This window comes from Monopterus albus, unplaced genomic scaffold (assembly GCF_001952655.1).
Source record: "Monopterus albus unplaced genomic scaffold, M_albus_1.0 scaffold17.1, whole genome shotgun sequence".
In the NCBI taxonomy this organism is placed as follows: domain Eukaryota; kingdom Metazoa; phylum Chordata; class Actinopteri; order Synbranchiformes; family Synbranchidae; genus Monopterus; species Monopterus albus.
The window spans coordinates 2,557,364-2,568,717 of record NW_018127897.1 but is presented as its reverse complement, the minus strand read 5'-3'; the positions used below and the strand labels follow the sequence as shown (position 1 = coordinate 2,568,717).

At 41.3% G+C, this 11,354-nt stretch overlaps 1 protein-coding gene across 1 annotated transcript in view; it reads right to left on the bottom strand.

Annotated features, from left to right (window-relative positions):
• Window positions 1-8,515: 8,515 nt before the first annotated feature.
• Window positions 8,516-11,354, bottom strand: part of LOC109955832 (retinoblastoma-like protein 2) — an 11,369-nt gene continuing 8,530 nt past the window's right edge. The window contains exons 11-13 of the mRNA XM_020592361.1: window positions 10,788-10,942; window positions 10,454-10,618; window positions 8,516-10,344 (exon numbers count right to left, since the gene is read on the bottom strand). Coding sequence (XP_020448017.1) covers window positions 10,105-10,344; window positions 10,454-10,618; window positions 10,788-10,942 — 560 coding nt within the window. The 3' untranslated portion in view covers window positions 8,516-10,104. The remainder of the gene's footprint in view (window positions 10,345-10,453; window positions 10,619-10,787; window positions 10,943-11,354) is intronic.

The window sequence follows — 11,354 nt, the reverse complement described above, 5'->3', positions numbered from 1 at the left end:
CTCACTAATCCTCGGCCTCCTTCCTTCCGCTTAGTGTACAGTCTCAGGATGCTGGACTTGGGGTGAAACCCGCCGTGCATTGTAAGGAGCTTCCTTGTCTTGATGTCAGTGGCCTGTATCTCCTCCTTTGGGAAGCTTATTATGCCAGCGGGGTACCTGATGACCGGCAGGGCATAAGTGTTAATCGCCCGGACTTTGTTCTTTCCATTCAGCTGACTTCTCAGGATTTGCCTTACTCTCTGCAGGTACTTGGTGATTGCTGCTTTCCTTGCGGCCTCTTCATGGTTCCCATTTGCCTGTGGGATCCCAAGGTACCTGTAGTTGTCCTCAACATCTGCTATGTTGCCTTCAGGTAGTACAATCCCCTCAGTTGTTACTACCTTTCCCCTCCTCTTTACCATTTGACGACACTTATACAGTCCAAATGACATTCCAATGTCCTGGCTGTAGATCCTAGTGGTGTGGATCAGTGAGTCAGTATCTCGTTCACTCCTGGCATATAGTCTGATGTCATCCATGTAGAGGAGGTGGCTGATGGTTGCTCCATTCCGTAGTCAGTATCCATAACTGCTCTTGGTGGTGATCTGGCTGAGGGGGTTCAGGCCTATGCAGAACAGCAGCGGGGACAGAGCATCTCCTTGGTAGATACCGCATTTGATGTTGACTTGTGCAATTGGCCTGAAGTTGGCCTCTAGGGTTGTTTTCCACGTTCCCATTGAGTTCTTAGAGTCCTGTCGATGTTGTACAGTTCCAAGCATTACAGGATTCATGTGTGAGGTATTGAGTCATAGGCTTTATTGTAGTCAATCCAGGCAGTGCACAGGTTGGTATGCCTGGTCTTGCAGTCTCGAGTGACTACTTTAACAACCAGTAGCTGGTGCTTTGCTCCTCCGGTGTTACTACTAGTTCCTTTCTGGGCACTGCTGATGTATTGAGCCAAGTGCCTGCTCATCTTAGCTGCTATGATGCCTGACAGGAGCTTCCGTGTTGTGCAGAGGCAGGTTATTGGGCAGTAGTTGAATGGTACTGCTCCCTTCTGAGGGTCCTTCAGGATCAGGACTGTCTGGCCTTCAGTTAACCACTCAGGGTGGGTTCCATCCATTAGTAGCTGGTTCATTTGTCTTGCCAGGCACTCATGGAGTGAAGTTAGCTTCTTTAACCAGTAGGCGTGGATCATGTCAGGGCCTGGTGCTGTCCAGCTCTTCATACTTGAGACCCTCTCTTGAATGTCTGCCATTGTGATGATTACTGGGTCTTGTGCAGGGAAGTTGCTGTGGTCTGCTCTTAGGTCCACCACTGTCCACTGGTCATTGTTGTTATGTGATGCCTTCTTCTCCCATATGCTCTTCCAGAACTGTTCAGTCTCCAGCCTTGGTGGGTCTGAGGCCCGCTCTTGAATATCTCCCATTGTGATGATTACTGGGTCTTGTGCAGGGAGATTGCTGTGGTCTGCTCTTAGGTCTAGCAGCCACTGGGCATTGTTGTTGGGCCATATATATACTGTATATGTGTGTGTGTGTGTGTGTGTGTTCGGACTCAGAAAAAGGCAGAATTCGGACTCAGGCTTGACCAGGTAAATGCATTTTAATAACAGAACTGAGAAGTGGTCAGAACCGGTCACGTCAGCCGATCTCAGGGCAGCGGGGAGTGCTGGGATGACTGGACTGCTAGAGCTACAACCCAAGGTTGTAGAAGAGGCGCAGCTGGCTAAAGAAAAGCAGAGGATGAGAATGAGTTACAGGGATGCTACAGTAATGGCAATGCTAATAGTTATACTGAGGATCTGAGTAGCAGAATTTACTGGTTCTAGGCAGGTGAGCGTCGTAGGCTAAGAACACAGTCCAGGGGAGGTGTAGGAGCTGGCACAGGAGATCACCGGTCCGACGTGCAGTACTACCGTCGTGGTGAGGCTCAGGCTTGCAGCAGATGGCAAGCAGGTAGTAAGATGGTGTGCGGAAGGCTGACAGTGGAGATCCAGAACTATGCAACCAGTTGGTCTCCTCGTCCTGAGGAGTGTCACCTGGAGAAACAGTTCACAGTCCAGGCACCAAAATGTGCTGATACAAAAATGGCTGAAACCACCAAGCAGAGGGTACTCTGGTCCTTAACACAAGTCCACAGAAAACAGTTCAAACAGAAAGTGACCCTTCAAAAAAAACAATAAGGGCAATCAGTTCGTTACTACCTGAAATCAGGTCCTACAATCTAGAAAACAGGTCATACACAAGCAATCTTAGTCATGAGAGCAAAGACAGGTTACCAGCAGGAACACAAGAGATCATCTGGCTCCCTTTAAGTACTAGTCTGGTAATTGAGAGCAGGTGTGCCTCGCTGCCTAGAATGCATTCCCACCTGTGTGGGGGCGGAGCTACTGTGACAGCCCGTGCCAGCTGAGCTGGGGGTGGACAGGGCCACGGGCGTAACAGAAGCGCCACTCTTACTGTGCTATACCACTTCCATACTGTTTGAAATCCACAGCTCAACAACCCTGCTGTGTTAGTTGGTTCAAGCTACTGTAAAAACTTATGTAGTGTATTGACTATCATTGTATTCATAAAGGTTATCTAATGAACAAAACTGCAACAGTATAGTACACATTAATATCCTTCCATGTAGATAACAGAGTGACATCTGAACTCATACTGGTCATATGGTGGCTACCATCACATTTTCTTTCATTCCAGCTTTTTTCTTATCAAATTTGATATTTCACAGCACCCACTCGCCCATGTTCACAATAGGATGAGACGATTATGCTGAAGGTCACCCTGACATCCAAGCTGAATGAATGACATTTAGAGTACACTTTCCTATTTTTCACCATTTTCTTTGAAAGGCTTTACTCTACTATGCACACATCCACAGATGTACACATTACAGACACACACACACACACACGCCACACACAAACACACACACAAACATAGCTGCTACTAAATTCTTGTATTTTACTGCAGTGAGTTAAATATACAGTACAGTAGTGACTGGGTCCTGTGGGCACTCTGTTGGTCTCAGATCCAATATAGAAACACAGAAAACTACACTGACTCCTCAAACATTTATCCATAATTTTCAAAGGAATAGTGGTTACGCATACTGATTGCTCAAAATAACAACAACAGACTTACTGCATGTATTATCTAATGACCCTTCAGGATAAAGGATAACCCCAGGATTATGAATAATTTTGGTTGACTTTGTTTTAAAAATAGAATACAGTATCACAAAGAAAAATATTAATCTCTGAAGTAATTATTAATCATAGAAACATTTTTTTCAAGTTGCCTGAGTTTCCATATGCATGTAGTTTGCAGCAGTATGATTCTTATTATAAGAATTCTCTTTCTTATATCAGTTGAACATTTGTAGCTGGTACTTATTAGAAGATGGTATTTCTTCTAGCCCTGGTGCAAAAGGACATGTCTCTTTGTGCTCCCATCCAGGATAATCAAGTCATCCTTGTCCACATGCCTCCCTGTAGCTCTCCTCCAGCACCCTGACCTTTATCTTTAGCTAAATCTTATTTGCCTTCAGGACTTTATAGTGGTTTTCTCTCACTCATAATGTATTTGCACTGTCCCACAGACCTTTCATTGCTATGACATTTGACAAAAATCTTAATGGTAAGATATTTCAGTCCCTGGATTCATTTGCAGTGGACCTTGAGTGAATTCTTTTGGAAGCAGTAGGGAGATAGATTGTCTCCATGGTTCAAGGAGATTACCTTTTTGGATGTGTGCTCAATTAAGTACTTCCTGAAATCATAAAAATACTCTGGAGCAAAAGCAAAACAACAACAACAAAAGAAAAACCTTTGTGGAGTTGTTATTGTTTGTTGTCTAGTGAAAGAAGAGTTTAATGAACTATAATCATAAACTGATCATTAGTGCTGCCTGTTAGACTCTTTCTCTTTATTGACACTGAGTGGAACACAAAATACAAAGTTCAAGAGCTTGCAGGTTTAAAATAAAAAAATGATGTTCATTGTATGAAAGGTTCATCTTGCTCTCCAGCTATTCATGTGATGTTTTGTTCCTTGTAATGTTTATAGTATTGCCTTTATGCAGACTTTTTTGTCTGTTTATTTGTTTCTTCCATTTCCAGTTTTGTCTTTTAACTTGTGTTTAGTGTCACAAACTGTGAAAAACACAATCCAAAGTCTCAGTTCTGATCAATTCATACAGCTTACTATACAATTCTCAAAGTTGGGACACACATCCACATCTCTGGAGAGGTCATATGGCCATCACAGCATCCAGAGAAGATACCGTATCTCTGACACAGGGTTAGACCTAGCTACAGGCATACCATTATCTAGTGTACACTATGTTGTAACAGTAGCTTAGTGTGGGGCAACATGTACAACAACTTAACCAGTGTGATGATGCAGGTTATTAAATCATTAGTATTATTTGCCTTGGTCTCCAACACTGTTTTAGCACTGAGGTCGTAGTGAAGGTGTTGTATTGCACTACATTATCTTGAGAGGTGTTTCTAATATTCTGCCCCCTTTGTGTATGTACATGTAAATATGGAACACAGATATTAGAAGTGCCTTTCTGTATAATGTCATCCAGTACAACAATCCATTTAAGTGTGACCACATAAAAAAAAATTACAATTTACAGATTTACCATAACTTCACCAAAAACATATGAGCTTTGTGAAGATAGGCCGCATGTTATGGCAAGGATATTGCACTGGATTGCAATATCACAAGCATTTTTTTTCTGTTTCTTGGCTGAAAAGGATAATTAATCCTGCAGAAACACTGAAGGGCAAACTCAGTAACAGGTGTGTCCAACAACAAAAACACATTACCTGAAGTGACCAGCCTGCAGATCATCTGAGAAGCACCACAGAGAGAAGATGTCTGTGTACATATTGCTCTAACACTGAAAAACAATGTCTTCCAGAGAGGTCACCAAAACAAATTTCAAAGGAAGCATTTCACTGAGGGAGCCTTTCCCATTCGTGCCTTCTGCAGGACTTAGTGACACTTCAGGATCAGATGGTTGCGTCAGGTTTTTATGAACACCTAGTGATTTTTTTTAACCACAAAATAAAAACTCTCATACAACTGTAAACAACCAGAGATGTTGCTGTGTCTTTCTGTGAATAGGACGGTTTCTGTAAGCCTGCAGTTGTGGTAGTGTCGGTGGTGGGGGTAGAGGAGAAGCGGGGGTGGGGTAGAGGGAACCAGTGACATTCTTCAAGGCCATTGTAAGATTAAAGACCCAGGCTGTCGTGCCTCTGATCATATATTCACAAAAGATACCCTGTGAAGAACATATCTTTAAAGAGAGGCTGGTTGAAAATAAGACCGCCACTTGTGAATATTTGTAGCAGCCTATTATACATATCATATAAATGGTCCATTACTGAGTAAGGAGATTACACTCCAGAGAGTTTTTTTTTTTTGTTGCCCTTCTCATTTTCTGTTTGCTCTCTTTTTAGGCACAATCCTATGAGCAGCTGCCTCTAGTGTATAGAGCTTGTCCTCTGATGCGTCATGTACAGAAAAGTCATGAATCCTTCATTTGGATTTAGCTAGGAGACTGCTATCTTTATTTAATTTCATTTATTTGTTTATTTTTGTGATCATTATAATGTTATAGCACTGTGGCACTGAGCTCGAAGAGCACAGATTTAAAAACAAATACTAACAGCCTTGGGCACAATGTGCAACCAGAAGCATTTATGCAGAAATGAAAAATGTCAGTAGTGCTTCCTTCCTTAATATTCCCTATTTCATTGGCACATAACACTGGCCTGTGACTCATGAACATAAAATCAGTGCAAACAATACAGTAAAATGAATAATGATTAATATAAGTTTCATCTTGTGTTTGCTTCAGTTGATGTGGCCTTGGGTCCTTTAATGGTCGTGGCAAAGTGGGAAAATGTAATAGCTTGCTATTCTGCATGTCCTTCAAATAAAATGTTCCCATAATGGATTCTCACTGTTAGCTATATATACATATACTGCACCATAAGCCTTGCCCTTTCTGTATCATGCCGAAGTTCATCAAAAAAAAAAAACAGCTAGAACACAGGATTACAGCCTCTTCACAAGGGCAGTGAATGGCTAAGCTGCTGAGAAGTATTAATATAATAATCAAGTGTTTCAGGCTGCTCTTAATTCAATTGTCTGTCCTAACATTTCCCAGCAATGTCAATCAATGTGCCTGCCTTGTCTTTAAAGCAACAGAGGAATTATCATTCTGGCACCATTAAAACATCAATGTCTCATTTCTGCTAAATGGCAGAGGAAAGATAATTGGCATGTGTGCATGCATATTAATTAACTGATAACGAGACGATAAGGCCCCTCTCTATCTGCAGGTGTGGAGCCACTAATCAATTGGCAGTGAAATGGGGTAAAAATGTGCTTCTTTTATCCCACTACTGAAATTAAAAACCTATTTAGTACCACATTTTCCAACAAAGTGCTTTTCATTTATCTTCTCCAGCACATTATTCAATCACACTTTCCATTTGTATAATGGTAATATTTTCATGTAATTTCCCACTGCCTCTGAGATGAGTATTTTTGATATGGCTTTATGAAATGGCTATTCCATTCCAGTGCCATTCACTTGCTGGTAATAAACTTACAACCTATATTTCAGATTAAATGTCTTCAGCAAATGGAGCCAGCCTCAGATGTCTCACAGCAATTTAGGAAGATCACTTCTGCTCCCTGGTGGCAACAGAGGGAACTGCTTTGCTGTTAGTCATTGCCCCTTGGTGGCAGAGAATGGAAAGTGCTGGAATATCTTTGTAACTCATGGCAGCATGTTGTTGTTTGCAGTATAAAACACCCACTGTCTCTGACTGTCTGAATAAAAAGCAGTAAATGTTTTCTGATATGCATAGGATGCTATGTAGTTAGAGAGGTGCAAGTTACCCACAGCTGACACATAAGCAGACCATCTTAATGCCTTGCTACATTGACCTGCAGCAGAATTTGAAGAGTTTTAAAAGTGTGTTGTAACTATCAGCCTTGACCAGAGGTGTGTGTGAGCTCCAGAGGAGGAGATGAGAATGAACATATAACTGCTGTGAAAATCAAAAAACGGTGCAGGTATAAGGCTGACAATGAATATAAAAGGCAAGACAGGTACACAGTGTTTAAATCAGCAGATTTATTACCAAATGGTTTCTGGAATATGAATATAAGAGCTGGATTTCTTCAGAAGTGGGTGTCTCTTTCAGTATGTGTAGCCCCAATGATACAGAGGTTGATGGACAGTAGTACAGCATCGCCTCCTCTTCCTGAGAGGCTCTCCTTCACCCCGGACAGGCCAACCTGTAACCTGTAGGTACACACCATAACACAGAATCACACTGCCCATCTCTGTCACCACACAACCCATTTGTCATGTCAAATAGCCTCAGAGACACATAGTGGCCAAGTTATAGAGGTGATTGTGTCAGTGTTACCCTGATGCAACAGTCATAAATTGCTTGCTTTACAGGGAGACACTACTGTATCCTAGCTCACTGATAGAAGAGAATGAGTAGACTTCGTCAACTAGTAAAATGGGAAAACATGATGGTGAATAATGTTTAAGATTTTATGTGAAAGGAAAAAGTTTTATGTAACATGTTTCTTACTTTGAGAATAATTGCGGATGAGGTGTAAAGGTGGCACTCAGCTGGAGATCTCCGTTGTTTTGCCTTTGTCTTTGTCTGTTGTTTCACTGCTGTCCTCTGCAGGTGCCTCCTTTGTGGAAGTGGCTGTTTTCAGCTTTTCCTCAGGCTTTTCAGCAGGGTCCATCACTGTAGCGCCCCTGCTTGTGTTGCAACCCATGATTTGACAGAATCTAAGAGTCTACAGTGCACTGTTGAGCTGATGGGAGGCCAGAGGCATATAGAGTATAACAACACCGGTCATAACCTTAAAACCTCTATGAGTGTTGTGGACTCAGCTGCTTTCTTCTCTATAGCAACCTTGAGACTTCCTGTTGTGTTTGGGCACCTGACCTTATGTTATTTCATGAGCCTTTGTCTCCCTATTTGTAATTACCTCCTAAGCAACGCTGGTTGAGAATTAACTGTGTAGCATGCCAAAACATGGTTACTGATAAACACTGAAGGGGACTGCATGTCAGAACTGGGCAGCCATGCTTATGTACTTTCACAAAGTGGATGTGCTGGGAGTTTCTGGTTTCATTCAGTCAGAGAAGCTTAAATGATGGTGAAAAGGTTTTTTCACCACCAAGTGAAAAGGTCAGTCAGTACTTTAAACTGTTAGTGAGACCCTTGGTCACTAAGTACTGTACTGGTGTGCCAAGTAAAATATATTTTATAAAGTTTCTGATTATAATGACTTTATAAAAACAGAGTGCAGCAGAGTGAGACCATGAGACTCAGCCAAAACCAGAGTAAGAAATGAAAATTCATCAGAATCCAAAATGTGAAAACTTTGCCACAGAATAAAGAGAATGTTTTAATGAGTAAAAGTGTAAAGAGAAAGACGAACACAACATTGTCAAAGAAATGTGTTAAATGTGTCTTTATTTGACAGTGACTGCTTTACAAAGACTTTGTGTTTATGAGTTTATGATGACATATGATGAATATGTGATAAGTATTGTAATAAAACATTTAAAATCCCAGACATATTTTAAGACATATTGTCCAATCTCTTGTCTTTTTTTTTAAGTTTTGGTTATCTAGTCAGAAAAGCCCAAAACCATAAATATGCAAAAAAAAAAGTGTAATGCCTGAACACAAACACAAGCTGTGTCACTGAGAGGTCCACGGTTAATGCATGCTCATTAACCACACATACTTTAAGTTTCCACATAACACTTCAAAAAGTTATTTCAACAAGTAATGTTTATGCATGTGTGAGTTAAATTCAAATGTCATTCAATGAAACATTGTCTCTTTGGCAATGAATGTGAAAACAGTCTCGGTCAAACAGTGCATCATTCTGCCCAGTTGACACTCTGTCAGAATTAGCTCGCTATCCTATTGGATCAGCCCTGATATTAAGTAGTAGTATTAAACAGTAATGTATTATTCTTAACAATTCTATCTACATACTTCAAGTATCACTGAATAAAGTTTTATGCTGTTGTAACTTCTGTCTTTATTTTTATGAAGTAGTAAAAAATAATGTTCTTCTGTTTTCAAGTCTCAACTTATTTTTTTTTTATGTCAAATATACTCAAGAAAGTATCACTACAGAATTTAAAAAAACAGGTAAACCACATTAGAGTGACACTGAGCACTAATAGTATCAGAATCTAGACCATGACCTACTTCAAACTCACAACAGCAGACACTTCCACTGACCAGTATGACTACAATCTTCTACCACTGGCTGCTGAGCTGGATTTCCTTATTCAAGGACACCTAGACACTGTTGGTGTAAAAAAAAAAAAAATAGTGTAGAGCAAAAGAGCAAACCAGTGTAGATGTCGCTTTGAGCTGAAAGGACCTGGTCTAAATGAATTCTTGAGCGATACCTGTAAAGGAAGACAGAGCTGCTGACATAAGCCCTTTTCAGACATGCACTGCAGCCCTGAACTTATCTAAACATTACCCTGTAGGTGAAAACGCAAATGTCTGAGTCAGTTGGACAGGACATTAAACAGATTTTACCCTGCCAGCTTTCTAGTACAAAGTTCATGTAATGTCCGATTGAGCCCATGTGTGAACAGAACAGGTTAATGTCTGGATAATTTACACCAAGCTAACTGGTGTACTGATGATGTTTCTATCATGCAACTGACACAAAACTGAACTAAAATGTTTGGATAGTATAAAAAGACAAAGAGATTCTGGAACTTCTGTCATTAAGGTCTGATGCCAAAATTGTCAGACAAATTCAAGAAACAGCAGTGCAGTTTCCACAGTGTATTCTTTGCGTCATGACCTGCCTCCTGCACACTGCCCAGGCACATAAACCAGAGTATTTTCAGCTGGAGAGAACACATCTATCTCCTGCTGTGTGCTACTGAACATGTGTGAAAGGGCAACTGCATGTCTGGACTTGAATCTCCAGACATGTCCAGAGGTCATATGTGAAAACAGTTATAGCTGTTATAGAAACAGGAGCAGAGTGAGACTTCATGCTCCTCTCTAATTCTAGGGCAGGTTAGGCTTTGTAACTGGAGACGACTGGTACTGATCCTGGTTCCTTCTTGTGACACGATCGCTCACCACATTCCTCAGTCGCCTCTGCCAGGCTGACTGGTCTGCCATACGAAGCCTTTTTGCTGAAGGACCATCATCTCCCGCCTCCTCCCCTCTGTCTGGTGACATTGCAGGGCATGGCCTGTTGGGAGACCAGCCTGTTCTGACCATGTTATTGATCTCACGCAGACGCTGTGAAAACAGTAAGGAATTTTTCCGTTAACACTGTACACAGTTTAACTGGTGTAATTTCAAGATGACAATTTGACCAGTGAAAAGCTTTAACATTATGCCCACATACCTCTGGGGGACTTGAACTGAAGTAGTAGGAGAGCGAGGTTTTACAAGGGGAGGTGGTTTCAGGGTCCAACAGTGAAATGAAGATGGGGTGGCTGCTGGACACCTGACGTCTGCGAGGAGATGCTCTCTGCTCTTGGGGGTATGGAGATAAAGGTGGAGTATCAGCCTGCATAAAAGTTAAAAATGTCCAAAATCTCAGAAGATGGAGTGTTACTGTTTATTACAGTATTTTACAATTGAAGGAATTGGATTATAGTAATCTCAGTTTTTCTCCTTTTCCTGCTCAGTTCAGTCAAACTTCAGCAAAATTCATACACCTGAAATGGTTAACTTACACCTGAGGTCGAGGCAAGCTGACCAGCAAAGTCCCGCATCTTTTTCATGTAGACCTCGTTGTAAAAGTAGATAAGATTGCTCCTCTCCTCCCGACAGGATCCTGGATAATGTTTTGATGGTGTGCTGGGGGTCAGGTCACTGCGGTCTCCATTATCTGTAATCACCAATGCAATAAATAACAATGTATAGGAAGGAGCAACATCGCTCTCTAGCTACATAACATCTGGTTTCTGGCTAACCCTAGATATGCTGTATAAAAGGTTTTAGTTAAAGGGAACATGGTGGTGGAGGAGCCAAATGGCAGTCATAAAAAAATGAGAATTTTGTGCAAAATGATGTTAGCATTGTTGATGTGTCAAGCTCTCAATGTACAGAATAATGTACTGATGTTCATGAGGCAGTGTGTGCTTTAATCAGCTTGTTATCCTGTGGCTGCTACTAAATTAGCATTGTTTCAGCAACTTGCATAAAATATCTTATGTCAACCAGCTGATTTATCTCTAGGTAATCGTGTGATGTTCTTATTCCGTTCTGCTACTTCCACATGCAGATGAGTAACTTTTTAA